At 38.9% G+C, this 22,762-nt stretch overlaps 1 protein-coding gene across 1 annotated transcript; it reads left to right on the top strand.

Annotated features, from left to right (window-relative positions):
- The first annotated feature begins 2,225 nt into the window (after nucleotides 1-2,225).
- nucks1a (nuclear casein kinase and cyclin-dependent kinase substrate 1a) lies at nucleotides 2,226-22,449 on the top strand. The gene is made up of 8 exons (XM_018667585.2): nucleotides 2,226-2,532; nucleotides 7,527-7,576; nucleotides 8,477-8,567; nucleotides 11,108-11,154; nucleotides 11,289-11,441; nucleotides 14,988-15,137; nucleotides 17,295-17,447; nucleotides 19,510-22,449. Exons 1-8 carry the CDS (start codon nucleotides 2,516-2,518, stop codon nucleotides 19,758-19,760), a joined length of 912 nt encoding a protein of 303 aa, XP_018523101.1. The 5' UTR covers nucleotides 2,226-2,515; the 3' UTR covers nucleotides 19,761-22,449.
- The last annotated feature ends 313 nt before the right edge of the window (nucleotides 22,450-22,762 follow it).

The following is a 22,762-nucleotide window of genomic DNA, read 5'->3' as shown; positions in this document are numbered from 1 at the left end:
ACATCCTCTCCCAACACTGCTAATACTCTAACATGATAACTCATAAATGCAATGTTTGAGGGTCTGATGGTGGAGGGCCATGTTGTTACCTAAATTATAAACTTTAACCTCTGTATGGTGGCCAATTTAGTACATCTCAGACTCAGCTATCATGATCAGTTTCTTATTGTGAAACTAGCTTAAACCAGCTCCTCAGCTCCTTTAGCAATCAACTACTGATCTGCAGTCTTTACCAGTGGCTCTACAAATTTTGTAGCTTGTTCTGTTGTGGCCACTTTTTGTATCAACCTATGTATCCTGAATCTGAATAATTGCCATATTACCTATTTATCTCACCTAAGATGGACAAAAATACAAGTTTCTTAATTTTGTAATCAGCGAACTATGAACTGTGAATATGATCATTTTTGTTTGATTTTGGCATAGCTTTGCTAGGCTGGATTCTGGTGTCCTACCTCCAGAGAATGTAAATGTGTTTTAAGGAAATTGAGACTTGCTGGAATTGGATTCATCAGGATAGTTAATTAACAAGGTAAGATAGTGGTTCTGACCAGTGACGGAGCAGGCAGAACCCACTCTTTGCTAAGCATGTTTTCACACTAACAGCAGTATTTTAGCATCAGCATGTACATTAGTACATCTACTCACCATTTCAAAGTGAACTATTGTATGTCAACAAATTTTCTCTGCTCAGTTTCTTACTGAAAACCCTGTTGCTCTAGAGGTATTGCAAATCAAAGCATCAACACCATCAAAGCATCAAAAAACTACAGTGCATTTATTTATTTATTTATTTATTTTTTTTGCCCAGTTGAATTTACCCTAGCTGTATAGCATGTTTGTGTCAGCTCTGCAATAGACTGGCAATCTGTCGACCTGTACCCTGCCTCTCGCTCCAAACCCCCTCACAGTTTCATATAATTTTCTCATTTGGGGATGAGCATTGCAAATTAGCTTAGGCTGTAAATGGTGTGGTATGTGGCATTGGTTCATGCTTGCCCTTTACAAAAAACACTAAAAATCAATAAAAAGTGAGGATAAAGAAAATAAAAGTATAGATAAGGCATGCTGTCTTGTTTGAAATGGTGAATTAAACTTATCAAACTACTGTATGTTTCTTTGTTCGGATATCTAATTGTGATGGACAGCTGCCAGCCAATTAGAACCACAGAGGAAATAGCTTAATAAAGACGATTAAGTCTCTAGTAATTGATACTAAATCCCATGTATTTTGGTCCTGGAGCCTAGCAACAGCAATACTTCACTCACTTTCTGCAGTCCCAACCTATCCCAGGTGATCACCATTTGAAGAACCAGTGTCTGTAACTGCAGTGGACATTGATAATAGCTAAACTACAGATTTATATTTGTTAAACAGAGTTGCTCATCTTTAGCTCATTAAAAATGTTCATATTTGGCTCACAGCAGAAATTCAAAAGAATGAGGATGAAGTGGTGTGTACATACAGTATACTGTGCAGTACTATTAATCATAAAGTTAAGTGTGAAAGTAAAATTAAGCCCAGGTCAGAAAGAGGGTCATATAGCCAGGCATACATGATGAGCCATTCAGAATAATTGAAAATGCAAGGTCACTCTGGGTTGGCATATCAGTTTGATAAGGGCAAATTTGGAGTGAAATCTTTTTCTTTCTTCTTTCTAGGTAATTTGACAGATGAGAAATGTAGTAATAGACTCTCATTATAGTCTGAAGAATAAGATTGGCCTAATTGTTGAAATCTATCACTGAAATTAAGTGCATAATCTGTAACTGTAATGTTATAGGCTTCCCAGCTGCTATAGATACAAGTGTTTGCAGTTTGCATCTCATGCTGCAGTAGTCTGCCAGGTGAAACAGAAGAAGGCTAGTCTCAGTATCAGTAATGCCACAGTAAATCTGATTACTGGAATATATCATATCATCATATATACACGATGTATGTTTGTTCACGTTGTAACCTATAATCACAATGTTGCTTTATGGTCTTTTGGGACCCTCACTGAATTGAATGTTTGCATCCAACCTGAGGCCCTCTTTTTGTTTTCTTAACAGTGCTAATTCAACCGAGCATGCTATTGGAGGCGGGGAACTGCATGCTAAAAGTGTTCCGATGAGCACCTAAAATATCCAATAAGAATGAAATTCGTCTTTCAAATAAGCCAATGGAAACAAAGGGGCTACACGCTGCTCCTCTCAGGGCCCCGTGGGGGCGGTACTTGTTGTCGAGGACCCACCCCTCAAGGCCGCGGGTTTGGTTGCACACAGGCTGCAGTTTCAGTTTGTTTTATTCACCATTTTGAGTAGCTGAAGGTAAAAAAATTAAGAATATTTGCGTTTGGAGGACAAGTCGCTGTCGTACTTTTATTTTCACGCGCTAGCTCGGACGGTGGAGTTGTGCGTCAATCTCGCTCCCCACGGTGTTTTGCAGAGCGGGAATCTATATTTCTTTTTTTTCCCTGTGCTTTTTCTTCTCCCCCCTTTCTTACATCCTTAACCTCTACAGTATTCCTGCAAAATGTCAAGACCAGTGAGGTAGGTGTGCTAAATCTGTCCTCTGCTCTCTGTAAGTTAATAACGACACCGTGCTGGCAGGCGTCGCAGTTAACATGCACGTCTCGACCATGATGTGTTTTATGAGCTGAGAATTTGTTTATTTCATGAAAAAATAATGGGAATGTGTGCGTGTGTGTTGCCCTTCTTGTGTGTGCACCCTCTTTTTCTAACATGGATCCCAGCGGTGTGGACTGTTCGCCATGTCTTGTGGAGATACGCGCAGCCCGCCGCTGTGTCGTGTCTATCATGCTTTTAAATGGATCCATGATGTGCATTGTTGGCTGCTATGTAGGCCAAGCGGAAAATTAGTCGGTGTGATTTAACCAGCTACGTTTTACGGCTCACTTTAACCAGGCCTGATAATATTTTCCCTCTCTGACTGAGAATGAGAATATGGCTACCCATTCATCCAGGGGAGGCTCTAGAACGCTAGTACCCCCCCACTAAAAGAAAAAAAATGACCGGAGGAGGTGGTGGTCGGCCTCGGGATTTGATCTTGTTACCGCGCAGACTGGGCATGTCGTGCCGTAGTCTCCACTACATCGCATTGCACTGCATTTAAAACGTTTATGTAGTTTTAGACCAACAGAAAATCGTGTATTAGTCAACAAAAATGTCGTTGTTGGAAGAAACGAGGGAGAGCGGATCTACATTTTCGGCGCTGGCAGTAAATTAACACTGCTGGCTGATGTCAGGGGAGGGCGGAGAACTACAAAAAGTCACCACACCCCCCCTCAATGCAAGATCCCCACAGTGATTACAACGCATGAGGTGTCTTCAGGCTCTTTTAATCCAAATTAAAATGTCCTTTAACTTGATTAGAAGTCATTTTATGCAATCAAATTTAACGTGAAGTTGATCTTGAAATGTCACGGTTTCTCGGCCTCCAAATACATTATTTGTGGGACTTAAATGGAATATTTTACTGAGCTTTTTCTTCTTTCTTTAAGTGAAAATGGTGTACATAATCTGGATTTAGACATATCTTTAGGGGCTGTATGACATTTAATGACGGTGGAATGAGGTGTAAATAATGACTTCATTTAAAAAACGTCCCTAATAAACATATATTTTTGTGACACCCCCCCCCCCCTCCTTAAATCTAAAAATAATATATCCACAGTGGTTATTTTAAGTAAACAAATATAATCAATAATATAATACTTATTAATACAACATCACTGGCCTACGTCATATTCAGGTCAGAGGCACAGCTCAAGAGATACTGTGTGATTATGTTCTGACAGCTTAGTCATACAGTTTGCATAAATAATACTTTCTTTTAGCCAAAGTTAGCATAAAACTTATGTTCATCAACAACAGCAAATTATTGGCTTTTATTTTCAGGCCCAGTATACAGTTTTGTGCAGCTAGATGTGTGTTAAATCTGTATCCTCTAATTTGAGAAACACTTCACCAAAGTGCAGAGGCATAAAGACAATGATCTATTGTGGTTACTTCAACTACTAAGACTGTGGCAATTAATAAACACACTAACTTTTGTACTTCATTCAATTTATTTTTACATACTTACTTTCAAATTGTTGATTATAGATGGAATGAGTTTGTGCTGAATGTAGAGCCACTGTATTGAAAAGGAAACACACCCAAAAAGCTTATTATCTACCTTAGGCTCCAGAAGGTGGTGTTCTGACAGACACTTGGCAGTTGAATGACTATTTGATAAATGACTGTTGTAATGAGGACTTTCTGAAGTAGGAGAATCCTTCTTCGTAGTGGTATTGCTATTATAAGGGATGCACTGATCAGACTTTTTCCAATACCCATTGCATTGCCTAAACTCTCCATATACTATTAATCTTTTACCATTGCTGTCTTTTTCAACAGCTTGCTCCAGTGTGTGTCAGAGTCCTGCCCAACAAGTAACTTGCAAAAATGATGTGTAATGGGTAAAAAAATGTGTTTGTATTAATGCACAAGTTAAACTGAAATTGATAAGGGTGGTCAGTGGGTAAAATAAACACAAGGCACAATTTTTTAAACACCTAAACCAGCGCCTTTTTATCAAGCCTAACTAGCCACTTTTTTGTCAGTGCACATGATACAACTTCTCACCCCTCAGTTCATCATCATTCCAGAGCTGAGAATCCAGCTGACAGACTGCAATGGGACTGTAATTTTGCATATGTAGACAGACAGTTGTGACAAATAAGACCATATTTTGCACAAGGGGTTACTGTGACACTTAAAACTGAGTTGGCAACCTGAGTGACTGAGTGAATGTAACTTACAGGAGACATAGTTAATTTTATTGTCATGTTGATGAAGAAACTGTAGTTACTGTGGATTGATCCAGTCTAGCCAATACCTGATCTGTATAACAATGTCAGAATCTGGGCTGACAGTCCAACAGATCAGATTGGTGCATCCCTTATCTGTAACTGCTGTGCATTGTTTTGGTGTTTAACAAAAACTGTCTCACCTGTACCTGAACGAGTGCAGTGCCTTGCCTTTTTAATGCACAGCTGGGTTTGGTCTGAGTGACCGTTAAAGTTTATACTTGAAGAGTAGCACTCTTTTCCTCACTTGATCAGCCATTTTCAACATGTGCCACTATGTTTGGAACAGCTGTTTAAAGTTTTGAAACCAGTCATATGAGTTGCTGAGAGGATGAATATCACCACAAGTATTGATTAATACTCGTAATGCCCTTTGCATATTGCATTTGTGTGTCTATGGGAGAAATGACAAGTACAAGGAAATTAGTAAACTACCAACTACATTAGAAGTCCAAGCTGAAACAAAATATAAATCTGTTTTTAAAAAGAGAGAGAAAGAAAGAGAGTGAAATAACGAATTGCCTGCAAAATTCACATTACACTTTCTGAAGCGATAAGGATGGCCCCATTTCCACCATACAGTGTTGCTATTAAAACCCTGCAAACAACTGTTGTATTGTTTTTCTGTAGAATGTAACCACAATAACCAGAGCTGCAGGTATCCACTGCTTTCATGGTTTATTTTCAAAAGACAAATGCACAACAACTTGGCAGAAATGATTACATATAATATGCTTTAACTAGGATTTTTTCCTTTCGTTTTCAAAAAAACACATCATTTGAGTAATCTGGACATGGCTTCCTCTGGACTTGTAGTTTCGTGTGGTGATATGGCGATACAAAAATATTTTAAAACACAACCATGATATATGTCATAGAGCAAAAAAACAAAAAGACAGGATATAAGTTAGCAAGAGCTGAAACACAATACCAACTGAAACACAAAATTGATAGAAGGTAATAAGTATAATATTTCATTAATTCTTTGTTATTTTTCAAGCATTAACATTAACCTCTTGTGGGTTTTAAGTTGTATGGATTTGATGCTTTTCTTTCTCTGATAGTAAACCGAAGATGTTTGAGTTTGATCTGATGGTCACACAAGACAAGACAAGCCAACTTGGCCTTTGGGAAGTTGTGATGGGCATTTTCACTGTTTTCTTACATTTTACATTACCTACAATTAGTTGATTAGTGCAATATTTGGTAGATGTCTCTATCATAAAAAGGGCAGGCTAGGATTTAATAGAGGGTGACACAGTGGCGCAGTGGTTAGCCTCACAGCATGATGGTCTGAACCCTGGTTGGCCCGGGGCTTTTTTCTATAGAGTTTTCATGTTATCCCCGTGCTTGCGTTGGTGGGTTCTCTCTGGCTGCTTTTTTTTTCTCAGAATCTAAATTGTTACTGTTTTTCTGTTAAACACAATGTTTATGTTGTAGGAAGCTGGAGTAGAGAGGTGATGAATGGTAATTAATAAAGTATCAAAATCTGTCTATTGATTAATCGAATAATCTCGTCAGCTTGTGAATACACCTTTGATGTTTTCCTTTTATCTGTTTCAGTTTCTGGTTGAAATTGATTGTCAGGAAAGGGGCAATGCACTTTTAAAAGTGAGAATGAATCAACATTAAATGAAAATTGCACTCTAGTCTTCTAAAGAAGTTGCCATCACATATTGTACCCCTCAGTCAATGACTGAGACTAGCTGCATGTTGTACTGATCCCTCACATCATAAACTGTATCATCATATTCACACATATTGTCCACAGTTTGGTGACTCATTAGAATCGAGCTGGTTTGAAAAATAGTATCTTGCTCCCTCTGATATCCCTGAGATGTGAATGGTAATGTGTGGAAGACTTGGTGGGTATGTCACTGGCTGTTGTTGCACATGTTTGAGGCTTTTACTGTGGTCAATGTGTGTGCCTGTTCTCACAATCAAAGTACTTGTAAAGGTTTATGGCACTGTTACCCCTCGCCCTCTGTCCCTTCCCACCACCACACACAGCACAGTGTTACAGTATGGCATTTAACCTGGTTAGGATCCACATATGCATAGTTAGTTTTCCAGGCAGAGCTTCAAGATGATCTTGGTGCAACCAGTTGTTCAGTGTCATCACTGTGTTGGATACATCTGTGTCAGAAAATTATTTTGAACTTATTTCAACCTTCTTTTTTAATCCGTTCATGTATTTGTATCACAATGTGCTATTCAGATAGCCTTGTCTTTTATTAAAAAGTCAGAGGGGGTAATTTTTTTCAGTGGTTTTAATCTGAACCATTGCTCGGGTCTGCGTCAGCCTTGCCCCACGGTTTTCTGAAGGTGTGTGTTACCTGAACTAAAGTTGGCTGCTGTCACCCGAGGCTTCCCGCACTTTGCCAAATTAGCCATGGAAACTGTAGAAGGTAGACCAGTGTCCAGTTCAGTGCCCCCAGCTGGAGGCTGTTTGTGGCTTCTCAAACCAAATAATACAATCCAGACATTCATACACAGCTGACTCGATGCTGTCTGTTAAATTGCTGGACAATGACAAATAATTGCTTTGTAGCTGACCCTCCCCACCTTCCAGCAGGCAATGACATGTCTAATATCAGAGGTGAGCAGTGAAGCAACTCTGTCCATTTGTAAATGTCATCTAATGTAATGTGTGAAATGTGTACTTCTCCACAGGAACAGGAAGGTGGTGAACTACTCACAATTCAACGAGTCTGACGATGCAGGTAAGAGAGGCTTTACATGTGAATATATGTGGTGACATATCATTATCACTTTGTAAGATATTCTATGTCATGATGTCTGTATATATGATGATATAATACATCTTCTAGAAAATCAGCAGAGAAATTGTTTGTGTATAAATTACGAATGTCTGTTTTTGACTGATATTGTAAATTAAATACCTGACAGAACAAATGAATGAATTAACTGTCTATTAATTGATGCAAAAATCACATAAAAATCCAATGTTACCATAAAACAATCTTGATCCAGACATATTCACAGTATAGCCCTCAAAGTGCAAATAATACAGCAGCAACTCTTAAAGATAAACTCATTTAGATGCTATTCAGTATGCTGTTACATTGCTCAGCCCTGTGTGGATGGAATATGTTGATATTGCTGCCTGCCACATTAATACAACAATAAAACTAAGAAGTTCTAAAACCCTGTAAAATAGATTTTTTTAAAAATGGAAAAAAACACCATATATAAAGAAGACCAGCCTGTTATATATTCAGTCCAGCCTATCTTGACAGCTCTGGCAGCATCTGTCACATGGTCCTGTTCATATAAAATTGATTCCAGTTATTTAGGAGTAGCAAGGCATCTGAAGGCCACTAGCAAGACCCTTAGTCTCTTTTATTCAGATACTTGCGAGTACAAGTGGGTCAAAAATGTTACATTGGGCAAATACAGTGTTACTGTCTCAGCATAACTATTGTGCCAGTTCTTGTGTACAATCTCTTGTAATGTTTTATGTGCCTTACAGAGGACCTCCAGAAATCACAAAGAAATATCAAGAGATGGCTAGTAGATCAAGAAAGTTCTGGTCAATTAAACTTGTCCTTGAGTGTGGATACATGTGAGTGAAAGACTGAGATCTTGTCCTTTCTCCATAGATGAGGAGTATGGTGATGATAAGCCGAAGAAGGTGCGCACAGCACCTCGTGAGCCCAAGCACAAGCGCTCAAAGAACTCACAGGATGACAGGTGAGCCCCCAGTAGAGAATGGTATAACTGTGCCTAACAGTTTCCTCTAGTACATACAGTGCTGTAATAGTTTTGATAAATTAGTTAGTTATAAAGTTATCTTTCTGAATCCACAAACAACACATTCACACACGTTCTATATAAATCAGTCCAGTGCCATCCATGGTTGAACCACATCAACACACTGATGCAGAGAGGAGCAGCTTCTGTATAAGCAGTCTGTAAATGGAACCCAGCAGATGTAGATGAGCACAGTCAGCATTAAAGACACCAGGATATAGTAAGACAGGTGCAACAAGACTAAGAGGGTTTAGGCCTGGGTAGAAGGAAATCTTTATAGGGTAGAGAAGAGAGGAAATAGGTTGTTGATCAAATCCATTTTAAAGAAGAGAGACAGCCAGGTATGCTGAAGCAGCGTGTCAGACCGATCGGGGCTGGTGGGTGAACTGGAAGAGAGAAAGAAACTCAGCAGGAGCACCCTGTGGAGGAGGAAGACAAGCTGCATTACATTCATCATGAGTGTAGCGTGTGATGGACTTCCTCTCTAAAAACTTTGTCAATGGGTAGTGTGAAAGTCAGAACCTACTATCACATAGTTAAATATTGGAATTTTGATTCTTATTAAGGATGCACATTATTAGGATGATATCATATGTACTGGCATCTGGTACTGGTACTGCTTATTGGTATCAACAGTAATCATCTTATTAAAGCAATATTATATAGCTGTTTTACTGTAAAATAACTGCATCAGAATCATTTTGATGGTACGCTGACTGTAAGAGGAAACTGCACAATAATGGCATGGTAGGCTGTGTTCTCTGTGTCTTTTGCCTCGATAAAGCCCACTACTCTGAGCTTTTTAACCTGTTTGCCATAACTACAGTCCACATAATATCAGCCTACAAACATGACCTACAAACATGTCATCATTAGTGGACAGCAAGGCACAAGAGGAAAACATTTATACTGAGAAAAAATGTAAACACAACACTACACATTTTCAAATATGTTAATGTACCAAGGTTCAAAAATAAAGATACATTAGCTCTAAATGATTTATTATATCATTTACCTATATACAAATGTGCCTCAGATGGTTACACAGACCCTCTCCCAAAACACAACACTGATCTTGGCACAGAATACAGAGTCAATGGCTGTAGTCGAATAGTAAAAAAAATCTCCTTTCCTAACCATTTTTCCTTGACCTCAATGGACATTTCCATTGAGGTCAAGGAAAATGGTAGAAGGAGATTTTTTTTGTCCATCAAAAGATGCTAAGGAGAATTGACAAGGACTTAGGAAAGGAGAACCACAGGTATTTTGAGAATCTGACTGCACTTACACTAAGCTTTTTTTCAACCAACTTTATTTATAACACATGGAAGACATGTCCACTACAACTGTCCAACACAGAAACATAGCTCCTAAAGAAAGGATGTTTTCAGTTTATACACAGGGAACATTTAACCATAAATTATTCAGAGAAAACAACAACAAAATAGATATTGTTAAAAATAAAAACAAACGAACAGGAGTGAAATGTTGAAATAATAACATGTAAGGAATATAAAACAAGAGAAAGTTGAGCCACTGAAATAATGATTTTAAAAAAAATGTGAGGAATTGTGTGAGGGTCCAGAGTAAATTATATTCAGACAGGAATATATAGTTTTCTGTGATGGGTCCTGTGATTTATGCAGGATTTTCTTAAGGTTTGGATTGTGTCACAAGCATAAAGCAGGTGCTTTGTTGTGTGTACATGTACGTGAATCTGCTGCGGTAAAACTACAGCAGTGCACTGTGTTAAACGCTGCTGCTGCAAGGAATTGTGGGACAGCATTCTCTCCTTTCCTTTCGTAAAGGAAGGCCCAGTGTACCCTATCCTAATGGAAATAAGATAGGAAGCACTGAATCTCCTTTCCTTAGAGAATTTGACCAGCTCTTATAATGGCTGCCACTGAGATACTTCCAGGTCACACTCATTTAGGAACTTTCCTAAACAAAAAAGACTATTAGACAGCAGCCAATATCTGGTATGACTGCCCGAGGTTCATAGAAGTCATTTGTGAATTGTGATGCAAACTTGCTTCTCCTCCCATGTGCTCTGGTCCAGAACATACCAAAGTTTTTAAATAACTTCATAATTCATTACTCAATCAGCAATCAGTGGACATTCCTGCAGTCAATTCCTGTCAATTGCACAATCTCCCAAAATTTGTGGCTTATTGTTGCACAACAACAAATGTCCTTTTATCTACCCCATGATTATGGACATCTGTATGATAATCATGCTTTTTAATCAGCATGTTGGTATGTCACTCCTGATGGAATTAATCTGAGAGAATTCATGTACAATGCACTGAAAAAACCATGATCATCTACTTCATCTACATCTTGTTAAAAAAAATGGAAGCAGAAACAAAAATGCGGATTTTAATTTCAGCAACTGAAATACAGATAAAATCAGTCCTGGTCTCCCAGGTTAACTTGGCTTAAGTTGCTAAGACTTTGTTCTTTTCTGTTCTTTGTTCCAGTGAGGACTCTGATGACAAGCTCTCTAAATCCAAAAATGATTCAGCAGGTAAGACGGTCTGTTTTTTGATTTAGATGAGAAGGTTGGCTGAGGCACTCTGTGAAAACAGCTGAACTCTGATTAGTGGAAACTGAACAGTGGAATGCCACCTCACTGTGTTTCCCTGTGTTTCACTGCTGCAGATGACTTTGGCAGCGATGATGAAGACAATGACTTTGGAGAGGAGGAGGATGAAGATGGAGGAAGTGACTATGAAGAAAAAAGAGGGAAAAAGGGAAAGAAAGCCAAGGTTGAGAAGCCCAGCAAGAGGGGCCCAAAGAGAAAACGGGCTGCAGGTAACAATCCAGTTTCTTCCTTCTACATAATGACGTGGTAATGTTAAACCGTATGGATAAACTGTTCAATAAATCTACTGTTAATTCAACTGTGGATTGTGGAAAATAAATTCACAGAATATGCTGCTTTTATGTCCAGCTACTATGATACATGGTATGTGGGATGTAATGTTGTCATATATGCATGTAGACATTAACATGAATCCATTAAGTTGCCATTGTGGTCTAGATGGTTTTAGATTTTAATACCAAACCTTGAAGGGAGGAGTTTTGCACATCCTATGCCCAGGACTTCAAGTCCTGCTACATATGTGGAAAAAGTATTGTGTAAATCCTTGTGTGGCTCCAGCAGGAGCTGTGTGAAATCTGATAAATTTCTTGAGGTGTTATGGGTTGGGCCTGAAGACTGCATGTTTGAAAATGTGCAGTTAGAAAGAAGTGAGCCTCCCAGACCTCTGTAGCCTGTCTCTCATCTCTACAGGCTAGTAGTTCAAAGCTACAGTAGCTGCTGCTAGTATAACACGCTGGAATCTCCACTCAAGCTGTTGGCAGTCAAGTTGTGCTGTATATAATGTAGGCATCAGGTTTTTGACAATGAAGTACAATATGGAATACAAATGTATTCCTTGTGAGTTTTACAGTAATATAGAAGTCCTGTGCTACATTTTAGAGAACTATGTCCACTGCCACCTGCTAGCTTCATGTCTGAAAGAAAGCAAAGCAATGACCTAGATCAAGGGATGAGTTTCAATAGTATTTTATCCAGTCCAGACTCCTTCAGCTCCCTTATCAAATCTTATGTAGTTTGTTTGGTGAATGAGGTCAGCTATAAAAATGTACTCTTTTTTTTTTTTTTTTTACTGACTCAGTGCAGTAACAAAACAAATTTCAAAGATATAACTTATTTATAAAAGAATCAAATCTCTTCTCTTCTTGCATCTTTTTATCACATTACTAAAACAACTGCTAATTTCTTCTGCACAAAATGATTGTAGGGATTGCACCACATATTTTGTCACAGGGCATCAGAGTACCAGTGTGACCATGTGCCACACACAGTGAGTAGAGCAGCTACAGCTAACCAGATGAAGTTAGTTGGTAGAAGTTGATGATAGATTTGTTACTTGAGAGTGATATTTTCAGCTGTTCTGTCAGACACAGGGCTGGTTAAGTTAATGCAAACTGTTACAAAGAAGCTGAAATGAAAGCTATCTGTATGTAGTTTAACTTATTATTGTTGCCAGAAGCCTTAAAATTTAGCAGATCATTGTAAACTTTACTGGCTGAGACAAACCAGCCTTCCCTCTCTACCATCACCTACCACCTGCAGGCAGTAGTGACTGATGTCTGTATTCTTCATTCTCCAGAAACTAATCTCAGTATTTTGACGTCAAGATTATTATTTATTTTAATGACATTTTATTTCACAACTTCATTTAAGCAATGTCAACTGAGAGGGTGTGTTTTAACGTCATTTGAGCACAACAGTGATGCAGTCAGGACCGAGGCGTTTGCATCGACCACATCACTGTCGTGCTCAAATGACGTTAAAGCACACCCTCTTGGTTAATATTGCTTAAACGTCAGCTCAGAGTTCACTCATCTGGGTCTAGAAAATCATTTCTGTTGCTAGGTCGTTACTAAGGGTCTGATTATTTGCTGTAGTGGTAAACTCGGTTAGTTCCATTACACATAGGAGTTCACTGACGTGACTGATTGTGTTCCAGTTATTAGTCAGACCCCATGTATTTCCATGGAAACGGGGAAAAACACTTCGCCAAAACCTTTTAATTTTGAGAGCAAATTGCTCCTCAACATGAACAGATTTTGATTATACATTTTACTTTGTTGGTAATAGTTGTATAATTGCAATATTACACTCAAGTGATGCTTGCGCATCACTGAAGTGTTCAAATGATGTTAAAGCACAACCTCTCTGTTAATATTGCTTAAATAGCTATACCTCATATAGTGAATTTGCTGTCGTGATTACTTTTGTTGCTATAGAAACGACATTAAGTTGTATTGAAAATATAACTCATTTGTAATCCTGTTCTGAATTTGTTCTTGATATTGTTGGTAATGTAAAAAAAGTTATTTAGTAATGAAAGACAACCAGGAAAAATAGGATTTTATTCCATTGAATGTGCTTTTGTGCTAGTGCCCCTAAGATTTTCAGTAAGGAGCACTGAAATAGTTAGTGGAAATAGTTAGTCTAGAGCCCTGTCACTGCTCTGTGACATTCATCAATCTTGTCCAAACTCAGGACAGGGTTTAAAAATACTGTACCCAAATTAAATATACTGATAAAATAAGTTTGTTTTTTTTTTTTTGTTCTGTGCAGCCAGGTGCTGTAGTCTATTGTGGGGATCTCACAATGTTTTAGAAGGCCTGGTAGTGAGGTAGTTGTGGCCTTGACTACTATCTAAAACAATTATGAGAGGAAGTGGTGCCATTAACATTGATCTTTTGACATATGAATATCTGACTTAATTGTACACCAACTTCAGCTCAGTGGTTGATGGGCAGCTCTGCATGTGCCCTCCCAGATAAGGTCTGAGTTTATTCCTCCCACACCTCTAGCTGATAATGACTGATTGAGTCGTTTGCCTCCAACATTCCCAGACACTGTGGCATGCAGCTTTGATTTATTACTGTGAATGAAAGGTACACAGTATCAGCCTGATCAGTCAATCACTGTCATCTGCTGAGCAGAGCTAATAAATGTTGAGTAAATATATGAGGGTCAAAACAATATCCTCATTAAGTATCTTTCATCCCTGAGGGTATCCAAGGTTTTATTTTATAGTTGTTGGGTTTGTTTGTTTTTTGTGATTGATTTTAAAACACCAGAACAACTACTTTATTGTATTTCTACCTCATCAGCATTAAAATTAATAATTAATGTCTACAGGCAGGTAGGTTTTTAATGAGACATCATAGTGGTATATGTTCCATTAAAGGCATTATAATCCATTGTACTGTTTTGGTCTGTTCCTAGAGGAGGCTACATCCCTAGATCAGTGTTTCCCAACCAGTGTGCCGCGGCACATAAGTGTGCCATGAGAAATCATCAGGTGTTCTGTAGAAGATTATCCAGTTTAACCTGATTGGTACCCTAAGCAAGCGGCGTGTAGTGACAGGCAAAACAATTACATGCTCTTCCACTAGAGGCAGTATCACGCTAAATACGAAAGTACATAGTCATGCTGCGAGTGAGACAACGCCGCGGCTGTGCTGCAGCTCAAAAAGGTTGGGAAACACTGCCCTAGATAACAAGATAACTGAAATCAGTAGGAAAGTGTTGCCCTATTGTCCAGTCCCGAACACAATAAGAAACTTTGAAAATTATGTTAAGTTTCCAACAAAAGTGTGTTCATGTTTTACAGTATCAGTGGAAGTACTCAGTAAAGTTTTTGTGTTGACTCTGCTAAAATGACTCCTGTGATAACACAAAAACATGCCAAAACAAGATGGTATATTTACCCGGTAAATCCACAGAGTCACTTGATCCTCTCTATCTACAACTTTGTGTGTTTTATGTAGATGACAGTGATGATGACAGGGAAGTGAGTCGAAAGCGTACAGTGCGCCAGGCAGCCTCCAAAGCTGTGTCCAAACAGAGGGAGATCTTGCTGGGTGATGGAGGCAGTGAGGATGAGGAGCACGAAGACCAAGAGGAATCCTACATGGACCGTATGTACCTCTGCACTATACACTGATACAGCAATTCTACCTGCACCAAATGCTAGTTATCAACCATAAGCAAGCTATGATTTATTAGGTCATTGTCGTATGTCTGTAGTATTGTTCCTATGAACCAGGCCAACACTTCCACACCACTGCATGCAGCTAATGTTTGTGACTGACCGTAACTAAGAAACCTACCATGTGTTGCTAAATTCTGATTTATGCATGGAAGACCTTTTCTTCATGCTCAATGCAGTACATCTTGACACTTTGCAGTTGACCCCTCACTGTCACAGTCTCACAGTCCAGCAACAGCTTGGCTAACTGATAGAGACCCAAATACTTCTACTTGTGAGCGCTGTGTGTCCTCAGTTTTTGCTGATGGATTCAGTTTTGTTGTATCACTCTGAGGAGATGCTATTTTTAACAGGATTGCATCTAATATATATTTGATTTGCCTCAAGAGAAATTGGAGTGAAGGGAAATATTTCAAATTCCAAAATGGAACAAATACCATGATCTCTTCATTTCTTCACTTCATGAGTTAGTTGTTTTTGTTATTGTTATTTTGTTATTTTTGAGTTAGTTATACAAAGCATTTTACAAAAATGTAGCACCTTTAGTACAAAGTAGGGCTGAATGATTTTGGGAAAAAATCTAATTGTGATTTTTCTGACAGATATTACGATTGCAATTTGACTTGCGATATAATTTTGAATGTCAAGCTTCAGTCTAGGATTCACTACATACATGTAAAACATGTGATGGAGCATTACCATGCTCTGTGTACTAATCCAAGGAATGAGAATGAAAATATATGAATCCATAATGTATTTATTCCAACAAAAAATGAACCATGTAACAGTTCTCACAGAACAAACAGTAGTACTATGTTCACTTGCCTGCTTAGCAGTAACTTTACATCGATCATACTGCTGCCTGTGGTGATTTCTCAGATGCTGATACACTGAGGGGCAATGACAGGCAACCGGTAGAAAATACAAAATGCAAACCTAACTTAATGTTAGCTAGTTCATTCTACCATTTTCTCTCTTTTTCTCTTCTTTTTTCTCTCCCCCTCTCGGTACAACCGGGTACTCTGCAACTTTGTAATATCCGTGGCTGGAATTTTCCCGCAGCAGGCCATGCTACATAATATGTATAGTGGTCACAGCTCAGTTATCTCTCTTGCTGGCCTATTGACACTGTCAATCTGTTTTAATTCGTCATAACACCGGTAGTTTCAGCTTTAGCCATGTCTGTTCTCAGGATGGGCATGCAGGTAGAACCTGACACTGGAGTGGAGAGAATCAGAGTGACTCACACCGCCTGCGTCACACTTAACCCTGAAAAGCTGCTGTAAGACTTGCAAGGACTGCCCTGATCAGTTCAAACCTGTTAAATGAGTGACCATATTGGTTCCAACATCTATTCCTATATCTATTACGGAGTTAGAGCAGGTCAACAGCAACAGGCTCCTGGGGTTCACATCTTCCTTTTCATAAGTGATTATGTTTAGGCTACTAAAACACTTTGTAAACTGTATACATTTTTGATACACAACATTTGTTTTTTGCTCTTCTCTTGTAAAATACTGCATACTTTATGGCTCTAAATCCTTTAAATGAAACAAGGAGGTTTAGCTACTCACTATTTCTCTCGTAAAGGATAACAAGTAGACAACACTCTAAGGGCCGACAAGCCAAATAGGTTGGGAACCGCTGCTTTTGAGCAATAATTATATTATGTTAGGTCTTAATAAAATGTTCTGCTGAGCCATTGGAGGCTGACAGAGCTGTCAGACAATATTATTTCCACTCAATGTGAAACTGAGCCACATATTTATTTGAAAATGCTCATTATTATTTGAACTATGATGAGCTGTTCAAATCCGGTGCAGCAGACCATTTCAAGTAGTTTGCCTTCTGATTCAGCAGAGGGAGCTCCAAAACTTGCCCGTCAGCTTGGCCCATTGCACAGCCCAGAGTAAACTAAGCCAGTAATGTTCTATTGTTTTATTTGAATGTGATTTCGAAGTGACACCCCTAAAATGTTATGTTAGACATGTAATTATTACATCAATAATACCACTGTGCGCTAGACTGCTGGGCAGGAGAGCATCTGCATTGAAAAGATTGTTATACTTCCTTTTTCTGTGTGCAGCTGATGAGTCCGGCAGCGATGAGGACTTCATGGTGGAAGATGATGATGACAGTGACTACGGCCACTCCAAGAAGAGAAGCAAGAAGGTGATTCGACGGGGACGGACGGACAAGAAAGAGAAGAAAAGTCCCAAACCCCGACTAAAGGCCACAGGTGAGAAGTATAGTCATAATGCAGTGGCAGCCTCAGACTTCAAGGAAAAACCCTGTAGTGGTACATCTACTTGTGTATTTTTTATTTTGTCATCTTATACTTAAGCTTGAGTGAGTGCTGTGAAGAAAGGACTTGTTTATTGCTTTAGGTTACAGTTAAGGACCAGATGCCTGTACTACGAAGGTGGTTTGTAGTACCTACTCCGTTTCAACTCAAGGTTTTCAGGGGAAATCAGGGTCGACAAACCCAGATTCCCTAAACTGGTGTTAAACGGTACTATGACAGTGGTTACAATGTCAGTTGAGTGTGTGTTAACTTTGGAGTGTGTGCGCGCATGTAAAGGGGGCGTGTACCGTATTTCTCAGATGAAGAATCTGTGTTAATTCTGTTGGTTTTCGAGGAATTTAAAAGAGATTCTAATAGAAAAATATAAAACCTCAACAGCCACAACAAACAAAGCCAGGGAGATTTGTCATATGTTCTCTAGAATCTTAATTTGTAATATGAGATTTAAGGTCAGTCAAGTCAACATGTGGGTCACATTAAATTCTGCCATATTCTTTCTGTGTTTTGCCGTGTAAATATATGCTTGAGGATGCCTGAGCTTGACTTTGAGAAAATTATTATCATTTAAAAATGTTCTCTTTTCAGGAAAGGGAGAATGCAAAGACATAAATATTATGTGTCTAATAATATAGTATTTTTTTAAGAATAGCGATCCTCGCCCTGCAGAATCAGCCTCCCAGTCAGCAGTTTAGAGATGCAGCGTAAATTACCATGGCAGCAAGCCTCGGGATCTGGAAGTTATATGTGTGTGTGTGTGTGTGTGTGTGTGTGTGTGTGTGTGTGTGTGTGTGTGTGTGTGTGTATATATATATATATATATATAAAAAGACGTAGAATTTCTTAACTTATTCTTATTTCTTATTCTTATTTCTTAACAAATTGGCTCAGTGAAATGGGTAAAAAGAAGCTTCTTACATATTTTTGACCTAGAAACAAATCAGTGACATGGTATATGAAATGAATAGCTCAGCATTTTGGAAAATGCCTTGTTTGCTTTCCTGTTAAGAGTTAGATGAGAAAAAATTGGTGCCACTCTCATATCTGTCTTAAATATGAAGCTACAGCCAGGAGACAGTTAACTTAGCTTAACATAAATGCTGGAAACAGGGGAATCCGGTAGCCTGATTCTACCTACCTTGGGTACCCACCTACCCAAACCTCCAAACCTTATTGATCAACATGTTATATTTAATTTGTTTAATCTGTACAAAACCAAAATGTAAAAATGACAAGTCACTGTTGCACAGGGAGTCACGTACCAGAGTATTTCTTTTCGTGGATCAGTTGCCAGGCAACCTGAAACAGGGAAACCGCTAGCCTGGCTCTGTCCAAAGTTTTTTTAAAAATCCAGCAACTCTAAAGCTCATCAAGTAATATATGTCATTTCTTCTGTACACAAACAGAACTGGTTTTCCATCCTCCCAGGACTATTGTGCAATGTCTCCACTGTTCACCTGTGAAACTCACAGCAATGACAAGTCAGTGAGAAGCCCAGTGGTTGTTTCTCAAGAAAGAGTTCCAAGATACACGTTGATCAGTGAACTTTAGTGATGCAGATTCTCAAACATTAGACATAACCAGGCCAACTATTTCCCATGTTTCCAGTATTTATGCCAATCTAAGCTAATCACCTCCTGGTTCTGCATTCACACTTCATGCACAGAAATAACAGTGTTATTAATCTTCTTAGCTAACCCTTGGAAAGAAAGTTTTTAAAAATGTTTGACTGAGTTATTAAGTGAAGGGTTAACCAAGCTCACTGTAAGAAATGTCCAAAAATCTGTCACAGATTTTCGAGACATTAAAATAAGGAAAATGCATTTACCACCAAGGTAGAAGACCAGAGGTGAAAAACAAGACTTGTGTAATTTCACACTCTGAATTTGAGGGTGGGAATCGGGGGCTAATTTTAATTTACAAATGGGATTAAGTAGCCAGTAGTATGACTGAAACGCAATGTAATTATCACTAACTGATACATCTTTTTTTCCTGCAGTGACCCCCAGCCCAATGAAAGGTAAGGGAAAGGGGCGCCCCAGCGCCAAGGCCCTGGAGAAGAGCTCACCCAAAGAGGAGGAGGAGGAGGACCCCGAGAGTCCCCTGGAGGAGGAAGAGGAGGAGGCCGAGAAGAAAGAGACCTCCCCCGCCCCCAAGACGACGAAGGAGGCCGCAGGAGGAGAGGAAGAGGAGGAAGACGAAGAGGAGGAGGACGGCTCAGAAGAGGAGGCACCCTCTGGAGAAGACTAGAAGATGGTACCCATTTGAAGCCCATCCTCCATGTCTCTCTCTCTCTGTCTCTTCTCTATGTTTTTGTTTTCTTTTGTTGCTCTGCGTTTAGAGTTGTTTTTTTTTTTCCCTTCTTTTTTTTGTTTTTCTTTTTCTTTTTTGTTGTTTTTTTCCTCCTGGTGGCCTGGCTCAATGGTTTGGACTTGGTGTGCTTTTTCTTGTTTGCCCTGCCCCCCTTGAACTAAGACATTGTGCTCATGTGATCATACAGCATATATAAGGAGTTTTTATTGTCAACATTCAGCCTCACTCACCCTCCTGTCTTCATCATTTTCTTTGTGCATATTAGTGTAAAAAGTTTCTGCCTTTCTAAGAGCTCAGTGCTAGTGAGCATCCGTCCTGAGTGTGAACAGACAGGTTCACTAGTGTTTGTGTTTTTTCCTCCCGTGATCTGACATGACTGATTACACTATTTTCCCCCTGTTTACTTCACTGATATCTGCAATTACTGGGGGTATTGTTCGGAGCTTCCCAGTATCAGTAACTTAAGCGCTGTATTTAGAAAGCGATGTTAAGTCAACACATGCAACGCTGCAGCCTTGACACCTCTCTCTGGTACTTGTGCTTTTAAACCCAGAGCATGTTTTAACAGGGCAGCGTTAGTTTTATAAAAAATAAAAAAAACTTTAAAACTGTTCTTTTAGTTATAGCAGAGTATTTTTAATTTCATTTTTACTCTTTCAGAATATATTCATGCCCTGAACTTTTGTGTGGCAGTGTGGAGAAGAGCGCATTATTTTGAAAAGTATTCCACTTGTAGTTGCTGCTTCTTAGATCAAACAGTTTGAGGTGTGTTACAGACAGAGTGGTGGGTCACCGCTGAGTGTTTGCTACATGCCGGACTGCCACTATCACACATTTCAAGCCAACGTGTGTTTTTATGTACTTGTTTAAATTTGTATGCCTGTGGGATACTTCCTGTAAGAGGGTGTGGCTTTTTCTTTTTTTCTTGGCCCATTGGCTGCCTTTGTGAAACGGTTTCTGTTGTTATATGTTGGGCTTTCTAATGATGCACCATGCTACGTGAAGCAACCCCAACCCTTTTCAGAACACACCAATCTCCCCTTCCTGCATGGCTACAGCATCTTCTCAACATTCAAGCTGTTGTGCCAGGCACCCCTAATTCTTTTGTTTTATTTTATTTTTAAGAAATGCAAGAAGAGATGTTTCTTTTTCTTTTTTCTTTTTTTCTTTTTTTTTTTTGAGGGTTAAAAAAAATGAATGTTGTTTTTTCTCCTGTTGGTTCATTGTTCTAATTCTCTATTCAGATTTTTTTTGTAATGTTTGTTTTTTAAGAAAAGAAATAAAATGTATCTTGATTTTAAAGAAAACAGTCGACCCTATCCAATCTGTTCTGCCTGATGGTTGGACCAACCATCCCTCCCTTATTTACTCCAGTCTTTACTCCTTTCTTTCTCTTCTCCTTCCCTCTCTCCCAGTCGCATCAGCTTAATGGTTACTGTTGGTATCCATGTCCATGTGTTTCGTAGAGCTTTCTGTTGCTCACATTAGTACTTCACAAGCTGAAACATTTTTAAATCCAGAATTCTTCAGTACTGAGGCTCAGAAAAGATTGAAATGGTGGTGGGCAGCTCAGTGTATGTCTGGCATTCATTTGTCTATTAATGCCTTAATTTTCTTTGAGTTGAGTTTCAGTAGTGGCTCTGATATCATCACTGGAGGCCTGAGAATGTAATGTGTCCTCATGTTTTAGGTCTTTGCTACAAGCAGCAAATTAGGCTTAGAACAAGTCAACAATTTGTATGATCAGCAGACCATCCAAAGCCATAAACGATCTCAAAACTAGTGACTTGGAGATCAGGTGCAGCACTTGTGAGATTGTCCTTTTTTGCGATAAGTAGTGTTTGATGTCAAAGCAAAAAAAAAAAAAAAAAAAAGTGAAAAGTTGCTATGATGATCTTGGGAATTCAACCTCATTTATTAGGCATTGGTCAGGAGAAATTCTGATTGGTCCCAAGACTGCAACAGAAATCAGTCCTGGGTGTGTACAGGACACACTCGAACCTAGTCCCTGGTTCAGAAGCACATTTGATTGTTTTACGACTGTCATTAGCAGGTTAGTGTTTTTCTATATTCAGGTCCTAAATTGGCACCAAGTCCTTAATGTCATTTTAAGATGATTGGGTATGAATAAGAAAATAAATAGGGAAAAAAAATTGTTTATACCAATGTAAAGCTCTGAGAGCTCTGTTTGCAGTAGGGTCAGATATTGTCTTGTAGTTCACAGCACTGAGGGCTTGAATGAGGTTCCTCTCTCTCATCCCACAGGAGGCACATGGCATAAGGCTATGAATTTCTCCTTTCTCATCCATTCTACGATTTCTTCTGTTGTACTGTTTTTGATGTTTCTTTTCTATCTACCTTCAGTTGTACTGGCAATGTAAAAATGTAAGCCAAGTTGTGATTCTTACAGAAGACCAAGTGGAGAAGCTTTTGTCACTAGTGTGGGAAAGGAACGCTGAACTCTTGAATCTTTTGCATGTTGTGGAAAAAGTGCGAAAAAGTGCGATGATGATGATGCTGGTAATGGCAATGGCAATATTGTGGTCTTACAAAAAAAAGTATTAACAACGACGATGTTGATAATGTTTTGGTTTCCCAGCTTCTAATAAAGGCAACCTACTTTTTATACGGATTTAACTACTTGTTTTGTGACGTTGAGCTCTGTGTGCTGTACGGGTGTCGACTGGGGGGAGAATGATGTGCCACAGGTATTGATGTGTTGTGATTGGCAGTACTCAGTGTCTGCCACTCAGTGGCACTGTGTGTGCTACAGCTGTGTTTTACATGCAGTCTTCTGATTTGATGAATAAATTGCAGACATAGTAATTTTTTGATGACTTCAGTAACAATACAATAATAATCCAACACTGGCAGCACTGATGGGTTACAAACATTTTATATCCAAAATTTACAAAACAGCTCTTCATATAATCACTCTA

This window comes from Lates calcarifer, linkage group LG12 (assembly GCF_001640805.2).
Source record: "Lates calcarifer isolate ASB-BC8 linkage group LG12, TLL_Latcal_v3, whole genome shotgun sequence".
Lineage (NCBI taxonomy): Eukaryota > Metazoa > Chordata > Actinopteri > Centropomidae > Lates > Lates calcarifer.
Note: the sequence above shows the minus strand (reverse complement) of the source record. Positions and strands in the feature narration are given on the sequence as shown.